This window comes from Macrobrachium nipponense, chromosome 5 (assembly GCF_015104395.2).
Source record: "Macrobrachium nipponense isolate FS-2020 chromosome 5, ASM1510439v2, whole genome shotgun sequence".
In the NCBI taxonomy this organism is placed as follows: domain Eukaryota; kingdom Metazoa; phylum Arthropoda; class Malacostraca; order Decapoda; family Palaemonidae; genus Macrobrachium; species Macrobrachium nipponense.
This window is the reverse complement of record NC_061107.1, coordinates 51,488,707-51,509,150: the sequence shown is the minus strand read 5'-3', so window position 1 is coordinate 51,509,150 and position 20,444 is coordinate 51,488,707. Positions and strand designations below refer to the sequence as shown.

General features: G+C 40.0%; 1 protein-coding gene across 8 annotated transcripts in view; it reads left to right on the top strand.

Annotated features, from left to right (window-relative positions):
- Nucleotides 1-2,815, top strand: part of LOC135215298 (cytospin-A-like) — a 692,483-nt gene extending 689,668 nt beyond the window's left edge. For all 8 annotated transcript variants that reach the window (XM_064249852.1, XM_064249851.1, XM_064249854.1 and 5 more), the window contains one exon: nt 1,556-2,815. In XM_064249852.1, the coding sequence (XP_064105922.1) occupies nt 1,556-1,645 (90 nt within the window). In that variant the 3' untranslated portion in view covers nt 1,646-2,815. The remainder of the gene's footprint in view (nt 1-1,555) is intronic.
- The last annotated feature ends 17,629 nt before the right edge of the window (nt 2,816-20,444 follow it).

Here is a 20,444-nt window from a genome sequence, read left to right as displayed (position 1 = left end):
TGATCATTTTGTGCATCACTAAATTTTAAATATTTTCATTCGAAAATAAATCCATTAAGTAGTCGATTTCTTGTAAATTTATATTACTTTGCAATGATTCAGGGAGGCTGTAGTTAAGAATGCAGGTAACAATGTTATTAATTTAAAAAAAGGCATTTACAAAAAAAAAAAAAAGTTGGTATATGAGGTGTTTTAGGCTAGCAGACCAAGTAGACCCTGCTTGATTTCAGCTTTCTACATAGCAGCTTTGAGCAGTTTAGCTAAAAAAAGAATTTTCCAAAAAGCTTACAAATAATCCCAGATTATTAAATTTTTTATGGTTATAAAAGCATGCAGATGGATTTTATAAATGTATGCATACGCACTGAACTTATAAAAGTTAATTTTGCCACACAAATGTCTCAAGACATATTACTGTCACAGACAGCATGTACCACCTGAAGTTTATCAGTCACCTGCTTCTTTTGGATATATGGCTGGGAAGCAGTTATTTGTGTGTTGGGTTTGTGTGAAAATGGACATTTTTTTAAATTGGTTGTACTTGTTTGACTCATTGATTAATAACTTTCATGAAACCCAATCATCAGCCAAAATTTGTGATAAGTTTTGGTAGTGAAGCGAGGAAATTTGAAAAAGAATCATATAAAATTGAAAATTTCTTTAAGTCCCAAATTTTAATTTGATGATACGGTTACACTACCTTAGAGTAATAAAGGCCCTCCCTTTGGTGGTTAGTGCCGTCGGTGCACCTCACATGGTGTACTGAAGGCATCATGTAATGGTCTGCAGCATCCCTTTGACCCTTGGCTGCAACTTCTTTTATTCCTTTAACTGTACCTACGTTCATATTCTTTTTCTTCCATGTGACTTCCCACCCTTTCCTATTAATTGTTTCGTAGTGCTACTGCGAGGTTTTCCTCCTATTACACCTATCAAAGCGTTTTGCTCTTAATTTCTGTTTTAGCACTTAATGACCTCATAGTTCATTGTCTTTGGCCTAAATCCCCTTGAATGTTGAAAGCTGCAAAGTTAAACAGTTTTAACATTTTTTTCTCTAAATAATTGATAATATAAGCCTTGTTTTTTTGGTGTTTTTCATTGTCTCAGTTCAGGCCATAATGTTACACAAATCAGTAATTGAAATTTCTAAATGTTATAGTTAATTTGTTTAAGTATTGCCATAAGATTCTTGAAAGTGGGATTGGGATTAGCCTGATTCATTAGTAACTAGTTCATGCAAGCTTTTTAATTTCTGGGTACTAATTGAAATGTCTGAATACCTCAACCATAAACTTTTGCATCTTTCATCTTTTTATTTTTTTCCCTAATAGTTGCTGTATTATTTGAATGTTTCTTGTATTATTTGTTAAAGATAAAAATTCTGATAGTATGAAATAGTAAAAGTTTAAGTTTGAGTAAAATTCACCTAAAAATTTTTAAATTACAAACACAAAAATTATTATCGTATATAGTACGTATGTTTGAGACTAGGACTTTTTAAAATTAATTAATGAAGACAGCTTTAACTGTTAATAACCCATTTTTTCCTTTCCAGGATGTTAGTGATATGATTACTTCAGAACGTCCAAACTGGCAGACAGTCTATAACTATGTTACTTCCATTTACTGTCATTTTGAAACTTGAATAAATTTTTTTCATCTACATGATTTACTTACTCGAATAGAACATGCTGGTTATTACATTGTAAAGACATGACACTAGCTAGTATGTATTTTTGTAAGCTATGTACATTCAGATTCTATTTTTATGCATACATAACTTTCATGCTGTAGTAGTATAAGTGCCTTTGATATGTGCTTGTTTTTCATGTACTGTACATATGTTCATTACCATTTTTTTCATTTCCATGGCACTGCAAAATGTATTATTGCTACTGTTGGATGTTAAGAGTGTATGCTGTTAATAAACAAGTAATCTAGTCTAAATCTGTCTGGAGAATAAAGAAATATTGTATTTTGTATTTGGCTGTGGTTGGAAGTTTATCAGTAGAAGGATAAAATGTTGCTGCTTTAGTAATATTTGTACAAATGCTATTTGCTTCTTATCAGTTAAAATTAGTCAAGCTTTTGAAATGTGGTTTAATTGGAGATTGTATCTCATTTCTGCATTGTGGATTGCAGAAACGAACACAAAACTGTGATATGATTATTTATTTCCCTTCTCTTTATGTCTGTACTCACTAACTTGAAAGATGTAGACTCGAGCTCTAGTTAGTCTAGTGCTAACTGTGTTTTGAGGGTTACAAACATTGGACAAAAAACTGCATTCTTAAGAAAAAGCAGTTTATATTAATTTGGCAAGACAGTGAATGAATCCTTTGCCGTGCAAAGGTAGAGGACATTAAACTGTGTTATCAAATTGTTTTTAAAAAGTTTTGATTACAGTAATAGTTGTGCCTTATAAAAATTATATACATATGTATGCATGTATACATATATATACTTATCTGTGACATTGCAGGCTTCATTATGTTTATAGAAATTTTTGTTATAGTTGGTTAGTATGTGAACCACTTTTAAACAAACTATTTTTGGCACTTGGCTGCTTCTTAGCTTTACAATTAAAGTTATTTACATTGAATTCAGAATGCCAATATCCATTAAAGCATATACACAACAAACATTATTAGTGTACAAAGTTTCAACCATTTCCATAAGTATATGGTATACTGGTCTGTACATAAGCTTGTACATAATTAATGGTTAGGATAAGGGGTTGTCAAATGCAGTGAGTGTATGTTGTAAGTTCCTATTGTATACATGAAAGCAGTATTAATATAAATTGTAAAGCTTCTGTGTATTTTATTAGTGACCTTTAAACATTGAGCAAATTTACTTTGGTAGCACCGAGTAAGCTTCTCGTGTTGTTCACAAAAGTTCAGGATAAGAAAGTGGTATTTATTTGGAGGTTGCTGTTAATTTTAATCATTTTAAGTATAAATTTCTTCAACCTCAATTTTTGTTCTTTATCTTCATTCCATGAAACACTGCCTCGTAATTCCCCCTAACCCCTCTGATACATGAAGTCTTGCATTACTTAATATTACAGTAAGTATACTGTCGTTACATAGTAGATGAAAGCAGATTTGTGAGTGCATAAATATCTGTCAAGTATGGAAAACAAACTTGCTTGTAACTAGAACTCTTCTAAAGCATTTTCAATTTGTTAATGTGAGAATATTGGCTCTTGCTCTTCATATAAGGACCCTTTTTTTATTTTATTTTATTTTTTTTTTTTTTTAAGCATAAGCAGTAATGGCCAAATTCTTGGTAAATGTGATGGGTGGGCAGGAAGGTTACCTAGGCTCTTTCCTGTGTGGAGTCTGGCTGAGTGCCTTAGATTTCCTTGTTCCTGTACAACATTTTTTTTCTGTAGAGCTCAAACAAGGCCAGTACCATTGTGAGGGTCTAGTTGGTTTTGCAACCATTTCATGTTCCACAATTTGGTAGACCTACCTATAGTTTGTACTACTAGTAAAGGGGAATGCACTGTGTCCTTCCTTGTAATGATTATTTCCTTGCCTTCACATAATGAGTAAGTATGGCAAGAGGAAGCCTAGGAAGGATTCACCTGCTTCCACAAGCACATATCCACCAAAAGTGCCAATTACAGAACCTTCTTTGCCTCCAGCTACCATTCATCTCCCTCCTCTTCTGCAAAGAGTAAGAAGCCCATTTTCAAACCTGCTGATCCCTCATCTAACAATGAGGAAGCCAAGGATCTATTATTTGAGTGTGTAATATGTGGCCTTCCTTTAATATTCCTGGTAGTCCTTCACTTGCTGCTCTTTTAGATTCCTTGGTGAGAAGTTGACACTTCCCCACATGGACAGAAAGTCTGCTCTTTCACCTTCCCTCTGTGAACCTTAGGACTCTCAACTGGGAAGGTTTTGTACAAGTCCCTCCCTCTCCCACTCCGACTTGGGGCAAGGTCCTGTCCAGCGGTAGTCTTGCTTCGCGAAGCTCTTTGGAGCTGCTGCAGAGTAAAGCCTACATAGCCTACTCGCTCTCCACCCTCCTCTGTCAGCATCAGAACTGCAGATGGAATTAGCCCTTTTATTCAACAACAGGTAATTTTAGGAAAGACCCCTTGTCTAGCATGCTTGCACCCCAGTTTTCCCTTGACCATAGCTTTTTGGCAGTCAAAATCCAAGTTTTGGTTGGATCACAGCACCAGTGATTCTCATTAGCATTCACCAATGAAGGCTTCATCTAGCGTAGGGTAGGAACAGGAGAGTGCGAGCAGAAGCCTGTCGTGACCGCTCCTTCAGAGGGAGCTGTTGCTTGACCCTCTGTGGATCCTTTAGGTGCCAATGACCTACCCTAGAGCCCTTCATAACCAAGTTAGAACAGCAGTTCGTGTAATTATCTTGTTTTTGGCTGAATGGAATGGAAAACAGAATTTAGGCCAAGATGGGGACCTATGAAGTCATTCAGTGCTGAAATAGAAATTTGGAGTAGAAAGGTTTGAAAGGAGGAAAACCTTGCAGTTATAATACTATGAAACAAAAGTTAAGAGGTTAGACAGCAAGATAGAAGAAAGATAATAGACTGGAAGTACAGTAAAAGCAATGAAAGGGTGGAGTTTTTGGCGGAGGTTTTGTTTGTTTGTGTGGTGTTTTTACGTTGCATGGAACCAGTGGTTATTCAGCAACGGGACCAACAGCTTTACGTGACTTCCGAACCACGTCGAGAGTGAACTTCTATCACCAGAAAAACACCTCTCACTAAAAAATGGAATGGCTGATTTTGGCAGAGGTGAACATCTTCATCTATGGGTAAGGGTGTTCCTTAGCTGCTAGCAAACAATGTAGCTTCTCTCCCAGCCACTGACATGTCAGAGGAAGTTGACATGCTGGAACAAGCAAATTTCCCTCTCCAGTTGGATACCATGGTTTGCTGCCTGAAGAATAATCTGCCTTTCAGAGAATCCATTTGGGTTTTGCTTTTAATGCTGTAGAAGCCAATAATCTTGAGTCCACTATAGCTTTCATTCACAGTCTTGGTTAAGCCTCTGGATGTGTGCCCTTATCAGCATTGTCATGAAAAAGTTTGACTAACGTGAGAGGGTCAGTGGTGCTGGATATTAGAACCTGTGACCAACCAGTGGACAAACCTGGTCTGGGATGTAGAGGCTGTTATATCCTTAAATTCTTGCCAGGTAACACATGAAAACAGCCTCTTATGGTGGATCAGCTCTGTGATAGGCTTACACCTCTACTGTCCTCTGGTAAGTGGAGATGCTTTAGGAGGATTCCTGAGGTTTCCTCTAATCCCATGCAGTAATGTTCAAGCGGTCACGAGGAAGCAAGACTGCTAACCCAAGGAGGTTAGATTTATGGAGATGCCCTGGCTTGTATTAAGTGAAGTCAAATTTAACATTCACTTTTAACATTTCTGACTTCCTAGATCTCCCTTGTATGTGACTGTTATTAGTACCAGTGCTTTGTTGTGAGAAGTTGTGTGGGTTAACAAACTGTATTTACTCATAAAAATGTTGGTTGCTTGTACTGCTTACAGGTGTGTGCAAAGATTTAACAAGACTACAAATTCTGTTACCTTTCATAGGTGGGTACTAATGACCTGCAAATGTGTTAGGAATGTCATTACAGTATTAGAATTAAAAAAATTAGGAGTTGCTATATTTATGAAATATCAACACTTGTTCGATACATCCAAGAACAATTGGAAAATGGTACTCCCAGCAGGTGGAAAGGAAACCTGGTGTTACAAATACACTTTCTGTATTGAAACCTACAGCTGATGCTGCGCTTGTAAAAGGTAAATGTTTTATGTTCCCTAATAAAGAACAAAATTGCCATCATACAGCAGGTAGAGTGGGATGAAAAGAAATATTATGGATATATAGATATGGAAACTGAATAATCCATCTGGATTCCAGTGCTTGGCTTCAAGCCTAAATTTTATATTCCATTCTATTCCATTCCTACCAACAGAAGCTCTTGTATTTATGGCAATGCAGTTAACATTAGCTGGAAATTAATGGTGGGATATTTTCTTATTTCGGGGCTTGGTGCTCAAAAGCGGGGTAATTTGCTTCAACAATGTTTGGATATGCTACACTAGGAATAACTGTTGTTTCTGTGACTTGACAGCACAGCAACAAACATGTAAATGATAGAGTTTGGCTTCTATTTAGATTATAATGACGTGAAATACGTTTCCTCATCCGGTGACAAGATCCAATTTGCATTTTTCTTTTACCCATGCCATATGTTGAAATTAGTGAGTAATGCTTTTAGAAATAAAAAACATTTCAATGATGAGTAGGGTAATCATGTTTACTGGGAGTTTACTGAGAAACTACACAATCTGCAAATAAGTGAAGGGTTACACTTAGGTAATAAACAAAAATTTAAGCACGTTGCACAGATTGAAAAAAATAAAAAGATGAACACAAAACTAGGTACTCAGTGAGTTAGTTGTGACATCTTTACAGTTTTGTTTAGGTTCCAAAGCAACTATTAAACTCCTCATTTTGTTTAATTAATTTCGACATAATGAACTTAAGAAATGTGCATTCCTGGAATTTTACATGTCCAATTCAAGGGGAAAATTTCTTGCAAATTAAAACTTTTTTTTTTTTTTTTTTTTCAAGCAAGCTGAGATCTACATAAAACAACTGAAGCTCAAGATGGAAATTATGCTGTGAATTCTAATCACAGAACTCTTTCCTAGGGTTTAATGGCATGCATCCATAGTCAGAATATTTTACATGATAATTGTAGGTTGAGACGACCCAAAATTAGATTTCTTAATGACATAAAATGGGTCAAGATCATTTTGAATTTTTCTTTGGCAAAAGTTTTCTGCAGCACAAAAAAAAAAAAAAAAAAATCTTGAGTCACAATGATATCCAGGATCTATTAATGGAAACTGCACTCCACTCAAGTCGGTGCCTATATTAAAATGTTCTAGTGATATTGCAAATTCATCTACTGGCAATAAATGCTTCTGGCAGGAACACATAGGTTACAGGTTTACATCTGTAATGCACTGTCTGGATGTGAAATAAATGAAGATGTTTACACATGTTCCTAGTTTTCGTCAGCTGTCGCTATGCCCCAAAAGTATTGCCGCATATATCACTTGGTTTACTTGTACAAATTAAAGAAATCTTAGCGTTGTGAGACATGTACCGATCCTCTTAACTGGTAAACCAAAGAGCACCGTGAAGTACTTAATTAGATTGAAAGGTAAGGGAAATCTAGTTCACCGCTCGGATGTTGCATGAAGTTGGTGGTTGTTTCATCTATGTGTTTCATATGATACGTATATGTATCTTTATTTCCCTTTAAATTTAAAATAATGCACATGGCTCACAAAGAGTTTTTTATTTTCCTTTAAGGGGACCGTCCGCTATGTCATGTATTTTTTTTATTATTATACAAAATACATAATTTCCATATATGTTTTAGATATATATACTACCTTCATCATACAAAAATTTCAAGTCATTTGAGCAAAAACTTTTAGTTTTATTAGCAAAAATTATAATTAAAAAAAATTTAGGTAGCGATTTCTCCGCTAATATGACATCAGTTGTATTGAAAATCATGCCATAAAAACTAATTTAAATACGGAATAATCCTGTGTGAACAGAATTTTTATTTTTTATATTTTTTTATGAATTTTTTTGTCTACTCAAAAAAATTGTAAAAAAAGAAAGAAAGAAAAAAATTGGCTCACAAGGAATTATGGGATTTTTATTTCTCTCTCCAATGATAACTTTCTCTCTAAAATTGGATAATAAATAACCGAGTAATGGCTACCGACATGCGAATGTGTTTTTGAGTTATGAGCTCCCAAAGATTTGCTATGTAAATTTTCGCTTTTTTCTTATAAAAAGTCAAAACAACATTATTATAATTACTTTATTTGTACTTTTATTGTTGATTTCTACATCAAGGATCCTGGTCCTCCCCCTAAAAGTGGTATTAATACCCTAAGCGTGACACGAGACAATGATGTTGACGGCGTGACGAGACAATGAGGGAGCTGATAACAATGAATTTTCGTGTTTTTCTTTCAGCACACTCCTGGCCTTCGCTAATTTTGCTAGCCTTTGTTGCTGAGTAGCCTTCTTGATCTTAGGTAACTTCGGCATTGCTATAAGTTCTCTAAGAAGTTATAAAAACAACGTAAATAGCTAGTAATCAAACGCAAGTGCGTAAGTGCAAGTAACTCCTTTGACGTCTGTGGAGTAACTGAGTCATTGTTGTTGTTTTGTAAATTAAGCCAACACTTCTTGTTGGCACGGGCCTTTCCCTTGTTCGGCCCGTAGGTGATCTGGAAAGATTCATTTGGTACATGGTTAGTTTTATGAAATTGGAAATATCTTTAGTTGTAGAGATAGGAGTGGACAGGGGAAGGATGATGGGCCATCATGTCAGTAAAAGTTTGAAAGAATGTAAGGCTTTCGAATATTGGAGAAGCGGTGCAGGTGGGGTTGTCCAACCCTTTACTCCATTGGGTCCCTGCAGGGGGATTTCAGTTGTAGGTAAAGTTTAAAAGAATGATAGTGGATGATGTGGATAGAGCCTTACAGTGAGGGGATGTGATGAGGGTGGTTGATTTCACTTTTTAGTTTATTTACCTTGGTGGAGGTAGGTTGTAGAGCACCTGGGCATGCTCTTCTAAGTTTTCAATTATTGTCTTTGTGACTGTGGTAGCTGCATGCTCAGCATCTTGTGCAAGTAATTCATTTTGTGCTGCACCTCTTAGCTGTGCTGTTTTTCTGTATTCCAGCAGGTAGTGAAGGAGTGGTTGCTATGTTTCTTCTTGACAGTGTTCACATGGTCTGACACTGTTTTCCACGATTTCCCAACAGGCTTTATATCCTAGCCTGAGTCTGTGGATGATCACAGCAAGTTTTCTTGGTGTGTGCCTGTCTATGGGAGGAGGCACTAGATCAGTCGATGTCTTATACCATCTGGCAGACGGTGAGTTCTTTTCTACCCACTCACGGTGGTCTTTTAGCAAGTTTTCTTTGCAGAGTGGTTTCATTGCATTCTTGATTTGTTGCAGTGCAGGTTGTATATGTATTTGCACTCTGTCAATGTGTTTTGTACTTTTGGCTAGCTCATCAGCCCTCTCGTTGCCTGGAATTCCTATGTGACTGGGTATCCAGTTTAAAGTGACAGGTCTTCCTCTTTCGCTGTGCTGGTGCAGCAGTGTTTTAATTCCAGCCAGCAGTGTCTTGTTTTCTTTATTTTTCTGTTGTTGCAGGGCTTCCATTGAGGACTTTGAGTCGGTGTGGATGATTACAGGCCCTTCTTCATTCTCCAGTGAGTACAGCAATGCCTGTCTTATTGCTGTTAACTCTGTCTGCACAGTGGAGGCGTGGTTGGAGGTCCTCCAGCAGACTGTGAAGTTTCTTGAATATACTGCAGCTCCCGTAGTTTGATTCTCAGGATCTACAGTGCCATCGGTGTAGTGTGTTTGTGCCCCTATGGTCTCAGTGTTTTTGATTGCTTCATAGGCCGCCGCTCTTAGCTCTTCTCTTGTGCAGTCCTCTTTTGCTCTTGGCAGGCTTGTGTATTTATATATTGTAGTGTCCTTCTTCCAGGGTGGTAGTTGTTGTGTGCCCTGTGTTGTGTCTGGACCTAGCTGCAGCAGTGTCTCTGCCATGCCTAGACTCTTGATGTTGTCACTTTGGTCCTTACCATAGGAACTCGAACTTTGAATCTCTGGGTGTTTAGCAAGTTCCTCTCTGGCTCTTTTCCTCGAGATGGAGTCTCTTTCTGAGAGGAACATCTTGGCCATTGTGCTTGCATTTCGCTGTGCAATCCTATCCTCTAGTTTTGGCAAGTTAGTTTCAAGCCTGAGGTTGCACAGCCTTGTCCATGAGCCTCATTGCATTGTTTTGAATGACCTCCAGTTATTCTTTTTGAGCCTCTGTCAGCCTCATCAGAGTGGGGGCAGCATAGTCCACCAGTGTTCTGGTGCAGGCTAGGTAGTACTCCCTTTGTATGTGTTCATTTGCTCCCTCCTCCAGGGATGACATGTATCTCATGGCGGCCAGTCTTGCATTTGCTCTCTCTCAAGTACTTGATTTCCTCCTTGAAAGTTAGCTGCTGGTCTATGACAACTCCCAGGTACATGTAGCTGTCTACCCATTCTATGGGCTCCGCTCCTGTTGTTAGTGGTTGCAGCGGTCTGTGTGCTTTTATTGTCATGGCCTGTGTTTTATTTATGTTTATTTTAAGGCCTAGCTCATTTGATTTATTGTTGATGTCATTGAGTGCCCTTTGCATTCTGGGTACTCTAACAGCTCCTCTTGCTACTACACACGCATCATCGGCATAGATGAAGATTTCTACGCCTTGTGGAAGCTGCAGGGAGGCTATATTCTCTATTAGTATATTGAATAGAAATGGACTCAGAATTCCTCCCTGAGGGGTGCCATTTTCCAAGTCGTGGAATGTAGACATCACTCCTTGGAATTTTACTCTGGCCTGCCTTCCCGGTACATAGTTTTTTGTCCAGGCTAGTAAGTGTCCTTGGACGCCCTTCCTTACTACTGATGGAAGTATTACTGGCTAGTTCAAAAGCCTTTTCAAAATCTATGAAGACTACTGTGGCCTTCTTCTGATTTATGTAGCTGAGAACATCTGTTATGCACTCTGTAGTTCCGACTCCTTCCTGATATGCATATAGCTGCTTGTGCAGTGGACCAATCTTGTACTTCATTCTATTTAGCACCATTTTTTCTCCAGTTTTCTCAATGCATGACACCAATGCGATTGGTCTTGGGTTCTCTGGATCTTTAGGTTTGGGGATTGGCTGCGTGTCCTGCTGCCGCCAGGTTTGTGGTCTTGTGTGTTCGATGTGTGTTTTGTTTAGGACTCTCAGAAAGGCTGTTTCTCCTGCAGGACCCATTTTGCTGATCATGGTGTGTTATCCTGTCTGCTCCTGGTGCTGTGTCTCTGCCAACTTTAAAAACTGCTTTCAGTTCCTCTACTGTGTAAGGGGTGTCAGTATCATCTGGTCTGTGGCAGGCCGCATCGATCTCCTCCCATCTAATCGGTGCTAGTTGATCCTGAATTCTTCTTGTTTCAGGGGAGAGGTTGCCTGAGCTAGTCCTGTTGGTGAAGGATGTTGCCAGTCTTTCCGCCTCTTCTAGTGGGTGAGGGTGAGTTGCTACGGGTGTTCTCTTCTTTCCGGCTACTCTGTTCAGCCACTCCCATAGCTCCGAGAGAGATGTGTACTGTGATAGTTTTGTACACCATTCCATCCACTTTTCAATTCTTATTTCTTGCAGCTGCTGTTGAACATCATTTTTGACTGCTTGTAGCAGTTCCCTGTTTTCTGTTGTCCTTCTTTTCCTGTAGTTTTTTGTTACCCTGTTCAGTAGGGTTTTCAGTCTTCTTACTTCTGGGCAGTAGTACCAGGAGTCTTTATAGGTGTGGTCTCTTCTTCCTACTGTTTGCAGCATTGTGTATAGCCTCAACTAAATCTTTTTCTAGCTGACCTATGTCTTCTGGAGGTGTGTATTGTGCTGCCCACTCTTCGAGGGCTAGACGAAATACAACCCAGTCTGCTAGGTCTTGGTTCCATGTCGGAGGAGGTGGCGGTATTGGCGGTAGTTGCTGCATCTCCAACTCTGTTACTGTGGCAAAGTGATCGCTTACTAGTGTCGTGTGTACTTGCCACCTTGTTAGGTGTCTGATTGTTGTTGTGGCAAATGTCAAATCTAATCTGCCTCCTCTTATGTGTGTAGGTTGCCCTGAGTTGAGTAGTGAGACTCCTTCAAACTCATCTAGAGAGAAAGCTATGTGCTCTCCAGGTTGGTTTGTGGTCGATGGGGATGAGAGCAGAGGGTGATGTGCGTTGAAGTCCCCACATATAATTGTTGGTGGATCTGCTGCATGTGCGAAGAGCTGTGTGAGCTGTAGTTCTCCTGGTTCTTCTCTATGTATTTTTCTACATATGTTGTATATATCTATCCTCTGGTTTAGCAGTGTGATTCTCACTGCTAGGGTTTCCAAATTGTTGCCACAGGGGATTGGGTTGTGTGTTCTCGCTGTTGGGATTGTATTCTTGACGAGAATTGCCAATCCTCTGTCTGTGCCTACGCATGGGGTTGTGTAGACATTATATCCAGTTATTCTGAATTTTGTCCCAGTTGTTAGCACGGTTTCTTGAAGTAGAATGATGTTCACATTTTCTGTTTTGCAGACTGCAATTAGTGTGGCTGCCTTTGTCCCAATTCCACCAGCATTCCAGTTGATGATCTTCAGCATGATTGGTATGTTGAGGAGAACTGTCTTGGGTCCCTTGGTGCGTAGGTTCTTCCAGTTTCACCTGTCATGCATTCAGTGACTGATGGTGATGATGAGGATGAGTTGGATGAATTGAGAGGGGTGTGGGTTATTGGTTCGGAGGATGTGGAAGGTTGAGGGTGGATGTGGAAGGTATAGGTGAGGGGGTTTGAGGAGTGGGTTTTGGTGCAGCTTGGGTCGCTGTCTCCTGCATAGAGGTAGAGGGGGAGGGGGACTTGGAAGCTCCTCTAATGAAGCTCTTTAGAAGTACTTCTATGCACTCTTAGACGGTTTCTGCATTGATGTCTCCCTTTATGATGCGGTTGGAGAAGTCTGTCAATCTGTCTCTGAGATCGATTGTTTTTATGAAAATGGTCCTTGGCAATGGTTTAGGTGCCTGAGGATTTGTTTGCTGGGGGGTGGGTCTTCTTGATGCAGACCTGGAGCTGTTTCTTTTTCTGCTGGGTCCTGCTTCCCTCCTGGATTCCTCCAGCTCTTCTTTGGTGTAAAACCTTCTTCTGGGCTGAGGTTTTGGGGCTGCCCTTCCTCTGGATATGCGCCTCTCTTCTTGCTTCCTTGGGTAGAGCAGCCTTCACTCTTGTTAGCCTTTCGGGGCATCCCCAGGCCATGGCAATGTGTGCCTTGCTGCAGTTGGGGCACTTTGGTGTTGTAGTCTCCCCTTCTTTCCGTTTCGCAATGCACTCTTCAGTAGGGTGTTTTTTACTGCATATTGCGCAGGTTTCCTGTTTCGCCTGACATTGGCTTATGGTGTCCAAATTTTTGGCATTTGAAACACCTTAGTGGTTCTGGGTAGTGTTTTTACCCCATACCTTCCGAATACTCCTAGGTCAACTCTCTCTGGGATGGTTCCGACGAAGGTGACCAGGACAGCTTTGGTAAGGATGCCTTGCTTATTCTTCATTCTCACTGCGGCCGTCACATTACTTGCGCTGGTCAAGTGGCTCTCAGGCATTTCAAGTGGGTATCCCACTACTACTGCCTTCTTGATCCTCTCTTCTTCCTTGAGCTCCTTGATGGTGATGGCTGTGGTGGTCCTCAGGGTACTTATCGTTTTTGAGTCTCTGGACGAGATCGTCCATTGACACTGCCTGTTGGGTTTTGCCTGGAATTGCAGGTTCTTGAATTTGGTTTGGAAGGCTGATATGGCTCTGAATCCTTCATTGGGGTTGCTGGCAATGACCCTAAAGTGGGTGATTTTTTCTTTGTTTTGGTTTCCGTTGTTCTCCAGTGCATTTTCCTTGAAGCTGGTTCTTTTTTCTTGTTTCCTTGTCCTTTTTGAGGTTACCATGGTCCATTCCTGGTCGTCATCGTCCTCCTTCGTTCTTTTTTTCCTCTGATCCTTAGCAGCTTCCATTTTGGTGGTCTCTTCCAGTTCCTGTTGCTTTTGCAGTTCCATATCCGTCATCTTTAGGAGTGCTTCCAAGTCAAAAAGAGGGGGGGGGGGGAGTAAGGATAGTAAGTTGTCCAACCCTTTAAGCCCTAGGGCACCAGACAAAGTGAATGTTAGAGTGGAAAAATGAAATTAAAGAACCTGAAACTGTAATCGATTATTGTTGTTATTATTATTATTATTATTATTATTATTATTATTATTACTGTTTTCTTACTTTACTTTACAATACTTTACTTTACTTTACTTTATTATTACTATTTTCTATTGCTGTTGAAATATTATTATTGTCACTGTATTATTATTGTTATTATTGTATTATTACTATTATTATTGTTATATTTTATATTTTCTTTTCTGCTTGGAGGGGGCCCCTATCTAGCCTATTCGTAGCTATATACTGACTGCAGCAGTTGCAGCTGGGGAATCCCCTTACTGCTCTCAGAGCACTAAGACGACCCAGCAGTCAAGTCCTACAGTCAGGGAGGTCCTTAAGATGGGGAAGGAAAATAAAACACTTAGACCAGTTTACTGATCTCAATTACACACTCACACACACAAACTTTCCCTAGGCTTATAATGCCAATCCTTTCAAACAAACCTATCGCCCTATCCTGGATTCTTGGCTTATAGGCGCCAAGCCTATCAGTCCTATGCCACTTGCCACAGACGGCGAGAGTGGGAGATTTTGACTCTTGGGTCCTGCTTCAACTGGAGTTTTAAGACCACAACGGCTGCCAGATTTTCCACAGGAGAGTCTGTTAGTAATGGAAGGTTAATTGGTTTGAAGGTAGAGACTTATTTTATTGTCAAACGATATTTTCCTTCTAAAATGGCTGCATATCAGCAATAATTATTAGACAAAGCCTTCAAATTTACAGCAGGCGACACTGGGGGCGCCCTTCGGCAGTCTACTCTGCAGGAGTGGCAGCAGGGGCAGCCCCTACAGGAGAGCAGACAGCAGGCAGCAGTCGGCAGGCCCTCGGGAAGCAGCAGCGGCGACGGCAGGCCCTCGGGAAACGGCAGCGGCAGCAGCAGCAGCAGGCAGGATCCAGAAGCAGTCGGCAGGCAGGTCTCAGCAGAGAGGAAGTTCTTCTCACTGTGGGATCAGTGAGAGAACTTAACTGAGTCATTCTCTGTCACGCCTATAAATAACCGCTCTGCTGCTCGCCTCTCACACAGTGTCACACTACCTTTCATTGCTACCAGATGTATGAGAATTTCGAAAAAAATCTGAAAAAATCGCTGTATATATGCAAAAATAAACACGCAAAAACGATCCTGTCAAACTCAGTCATACAGACGACGCAGTTACGATGACGTCATCATTTAAAAACCGCTATATCTTCATTATTTGTAAAAATAATTGGCTGAAACATCTGGAAAGCATGCACGGCATGTTTCTGCATAGATACAAATAATAACTCGATTTTTTATTTTTTCAAGTTGACATGTCATCCTCCATGGCGGACGGTCCCCTTAAAAGAAAACAAACAAATAAAAATAACGAAAAAACAAGAGGGGTTAACTTATTTCTATAAGCATTAATCCTTTCCACAGGTTTGTCTGACAGTCCCTCTGGGAGTGCTCACTGACTGACCTGGCCACGCAGATTAGTGAAGGGTTTGTTCGGTCATGGCATCTCTTGTGCTGACCCTTCAAATGCAGCAAAGACCACCTTACGCACACAGAAGCCCAAGCCTCCAACCCAGGTAGGACCAGCAGCCTCCTTGTTTAAGCTGAAGAACCTTTACAACCGTATCGACTCCCTGATCTATCCAAGTGAGGTGGAATAGGGAGGGAGTCACAGTGGTGATACCCCTCCTCTGCCACATAGGGGGTTTGCCTGTCACATCACTGGGTAGTGTGGCAGCAACATGGAGTCCACCTTTGGGTAGTGTCACTCCTGTGGGATGGATACAGGCTTCTATTCAGAGACCTTCACCCTCCCTTGTCAATGACATCAATACTATTCCTGACCTACTCTCCAGTTCACTGACACCTCGAGTCCTGTAGGTGAAGGTAAAAACAATAATGCAGGAGGGTGCCATTTTGATCACAGATTGCTGGTCTTCAAGATTATATGTCTCTTCCTGGTCGAGTTGGCATAGGGAGGTTGGAGATCAGTATCAACCTCTCGACGCTGACAGACTACATTTATTATATGGGTATGAAGGTGATTTGGACTTGCAGTCTTTTGCAAGGATCAGCGATCTCTGTGGTGGAACATACATGCATTGAGTGTTTGTTAATTCAGCACTTAGCGTACAGTCAACTTTGGATTCAGCATTGTCAATCTTACCAGAGGTGCCAGGAGACAATCCACATGGAGTGCAACGGGGTGAGAAAGTGGTATGGTGGGGGTGACTTGAAAAAATAATTGAAAAGGACAGATATTAGTGTCATTCCATAGTTTTCGAGGTTGCAGAGATGAATTTTGACACTCTAAGTGGCTTTCAAGTCCAAGTTCAACCACAGATGAGGGAATGAAAAAAGGGTGGGAAAGGGGGTGACAGGTAAAAGTAAAAGCGACAGTGTCTAATCCATAGGTTTCGAGGTTGCTGAGATGAATAGTGACACTCCCAAAGCCCTTTAAGTTCAAGTTCAGCCCCAATAGTTAGGGGGGGAAACGTTGGGAGGGTGGTGACATGTGAAAAAAAAAATACATATATTACAGGTTAATCTATAGTTTTTGAAGTCTAAGATGAATAGTGACATTTTCAATGCCCTTTTAGTCCAAGTTTAGCCCTGCTAGGAAAGGGGGCATGGGAAGGTGGTGATATTTTAAAATTGCCAAAAATCAGGGAATGGTCTGATCCAGGATCCAATTGTGGTATCAGGTAGGCCTCAGGCAGGGGCATGTGCATGGGATGGGTAGCGATCGGCTGTGTAAGGACGGCATTTCACCAAATGTCCGTCCTTCCTATGTAGTGTCGGCCAAAAAACTGGTGGCAGAGTTTCATAATTTTTTGTTCACCTGCCTGATGCATGATTCATGCCTTATTTATCTATTTTTCTTTTCAAAGATGGAAGAAATCATGTGTAATGACGTTAAAAACAGTCACTGATATCTTTAGAACATTATGTTATGTTATTGTGTAAAACTATTTTCCATATAGCAAAATTGACGTGAACGAAACAAAGTGATAAAAAACGTCATATCACAACTATAGATATACATTACCAAATAGATAGGAGACACCTATCACTAGTAGTATCGCATTAACATAGTCCTTAAATTATCATTTCAATATTAAGTTGAAGGTAGTTGAACTATTCCATTTGTTAAATTTTACAGAAAACATTGGAATCTCACAAAATGCTATCAAATAAAAAAAAAAAATGCTATCCTAAGTGTGAACCAGGCGACCTCACTCTATTGCTTTTGATGTTACGTTCACAGGAATCTAATGTCAATGTGTCATTTATTGGTCTAGGAAACATCCCTCGATGAGCGAGAGAATTATTGCACTGCATTCGGTGCAAGTTCCTGTTGGAGAGATATCAAGAAAGCTTAATAAACCGGAGAGAATCATACATAGATGCTCTTTCGTTGTCTGGGCTTCGTTCAGTTCCTCCTCCTTCGTCAGTCTTAGCCCATTCGGACATTGTGGAAGAGGATTCTCATCCAAAAGTTCAGGAAATTCCGGCGGATTTGGAATGTCCTCTTGCTAACTGTAATGATTACAGATGCGTGCTTGAGTATGTTACTTCTCTGTACCCTCAAGTAAGAGCTCCGGACCAACCACATTCGTCAAATCAGTCTTTATTTGAGGCTTTTTTCGCCACTAAACCAGCTCCTGCTGCTTTGTCGTGTGGGCTGGTTTGGTTACATTGGGTTTGACAGGTTTTGGAGGAGGTGGACGGTTGTTTAGCCTTGGTGGTGGCTTTTAACAGACAGATTTCTCTCTCTGTGTAAAGCGATTTAGGCAGTTTGAGGTAACCCTTCGGCAGGTGTCAGGTGGCCACTCAACGAATCGGTTCAGGCAATCATGACTGGGACGACTCGTAGGGATTTCTCTTGAGGAAGTAGGTGCTTTGGAGGGTGTGCTGTCCAATCAGACTGAGGCTCTTTCACAGTCTCTTTGGATGCTGTCAGGTTTAATAGGGTTCTTTCTTCAAGAGTGTTCTGTGTCCCTTCAGATCCAGGACTGTTTGACAGCCTAATAACTTCTGTCTCGATGGGTCTGGCACACCAGGCGAATGCTTTGGCTTTGTCTGTGACGTTTGTAAGCAAGAAGAAACTAAATTTCTATCTTGGTCACCTTACCCCTCATTATCTGGACATTCATAAGAGGATATTGCTTAGAGCACCTTTAGCATTAGCTAATTCTTTGTTCAAGGATGATGATGTGGCCAGTATGACGAACTTTGTTGCTTCTGACTCGGCTATAGAATCACAACAGGCAATGTTCAGGGTAGCAGCTCAAGGTTCTTGTTCCCCAAAAGGAGCTCGTGAGTCTTCTTTTTCTAAGAGGTCAGCTTCTAAGTCTCCCCCTAGAACACCCAAAAGGGTGCGTTTTGCAAATAAAGCTCATCAGTGTCTTCTTCTAAACCTTCTATGTCTCCGGATTTTGCCAAATATGAGATATGTATGTCCCTCATCTGTTCAGGTGGGAGGTTGTCTAGCTCCCTTCTGGTGAGTCTGGAAGGAGTGGGGAGTAGAGGATTAAGTAGCAGAGGTTCTAGGGATGGGCTATCGGATTCCTTTTCACTCCCTTCCTCCTCTGTCCTCCTCCCCTGTCAGCCCTCAGAGTTATTCCCCGTCTTCCATTGGGTAGCTTTAGCGATGGAAATTCAGGCCTTGTTTGAGAAGAGTGCGTTAGAGCCATCCCTCACTCTCCGGGGTTTTACAGCAGAATCTTTGTTGCATCAAAAGTCGGAGGTCTGTGGAGGCCCCATTATAGACCTTTCGGGCCTCAACCTTTGGGTGTTTCAGTGAAGTTTCGTATAGAGACTTCACAGTCAGTGCTGTGGTCAGTCAGGAGGGGTGACTGGATGGTCTTGGTGGATCTAAAGGATGCGTACTTCGAGATTCCTGAGGAAGTTCAAAATGGATGAATGCAACCCAAAGTCAATTCCTTGTGATCTAAGTGTTAATAAGTGTACTTTTGAGGAAAGTCCTGAACTAGTTGATAGTACTCTTTCCAGAAACATTGTTGGAAGCTTGATATATATCATGACTTGTACTAAGCCTGATTTAAGTTTTGTTGTGTCTAAACTTTCACAGTATATGGCTAGGCCAACTCAAAGTCATTTGGCTATGTGTAAATAAATTCTAAAATTTCTTAAAGGTACTAAACAACATTGCCTTGTTTTTAAGAAGTCTTATAATACTATTGAGATTTCTGGTTACTGCGACTCAGACTGGGGTAGTTCTGAAGATCGTAAAAGTATTTCAGGTTATTGTTACCAAATGAATGCTGATAGTGCTCTTATTTCTTGGAAGAGTAAGAAACAAAGCAATGTAGTTTTAAGTTCTTGTGAAGCTGAGTATGTTTCATTGACTTTTGCTATCCAAGAAGCAAAATTTTTGCAGCAGTTGTTAACTGATATGACTAATGTTGAAGTCAAACCCATCATATTATTTGTTGATAACCAAGGGGCAATTAAACTTGCTAAGAACCCTGTTTACCATCAAAGGTCTAAACATATAGACATACGCTATCATTTTATCCGTAATGAAGTTATGAGTAAAAATGTTGATTTAGTGTATGTCCCCTCAAGTGAAAATAAAGCCGATATGTTTACAAAACCAGTAACTAAAACAAAGTTGATTTATTTTAATTTGTGTCATTAATGGTTTTGTAATATTGACCTTTGATAGCTATGTATTTTTTGTTTTTGATTACCATGATGTATATATTTGTTTGATGTGTAGTAATTTGCAGATTGATGAGAATAAAAGTTTATGAGGGGGTGTTAGAATATTAAACTTTTATTTGTTGTAAATTTATTTGTACATATACATTTCCTAACCTTTAACGAAGTCACTGCTAAGAGCTACAAAGTAACTATACCCCATTTTCTTTAGTATAAGCTCTGCAGAAAAATTAATATTATATTTTGAATAACTTGATTAACTTTACTTAGCATTTAAAATATTTGATAGATAGATTTAATAAATAGATTTAACTGTCCCTTCAAATTATTTAAGAAATTATTTAATTGATTTGGGGAGTGATAAGAACATTGACCTGACATAGGCTTTTCAAGGGGTAGGCTTAGGTCGGGCGCGGGTTTTTTGCCCCTTGTTCAAACAGACGGCGAGCGAAGGGCGACAACTAGTTCGGCGACTTCGCCCTTTTAAGTTTAATTTACATTGTGTAGAGTTTTAGAAATTAATAACCCTTTAAATAATTGGTTTGTATGATCTCCTTTCCTGTTTGTACCTATCCTAAAACCTCATCCTATCCGAATATCCTTATCTGCAACCAAAACTTTTAACAGCCTTCGTCAATGATCGGTCGACGGAAAATTCGGTAAGTGGAATAACATTTCTTATCAACGTACCAATTTATTTCCACGAATGCGATTAGAGGTCGCTGGGTTTGCTGATTAAATATATAGGATTTGTTTTTAGTTTACACGTGAATTAAGATGTGTGTGTCCAAACTGGGTTAACTTGAAGGTAGGTCAAAATACTAATTTTCCACAAAGACTAGACCGCCATTATTGGACGGCTGATTTGAGCCAACGGACTTTTCGTTAGGAAGCGGCTTCGTCTT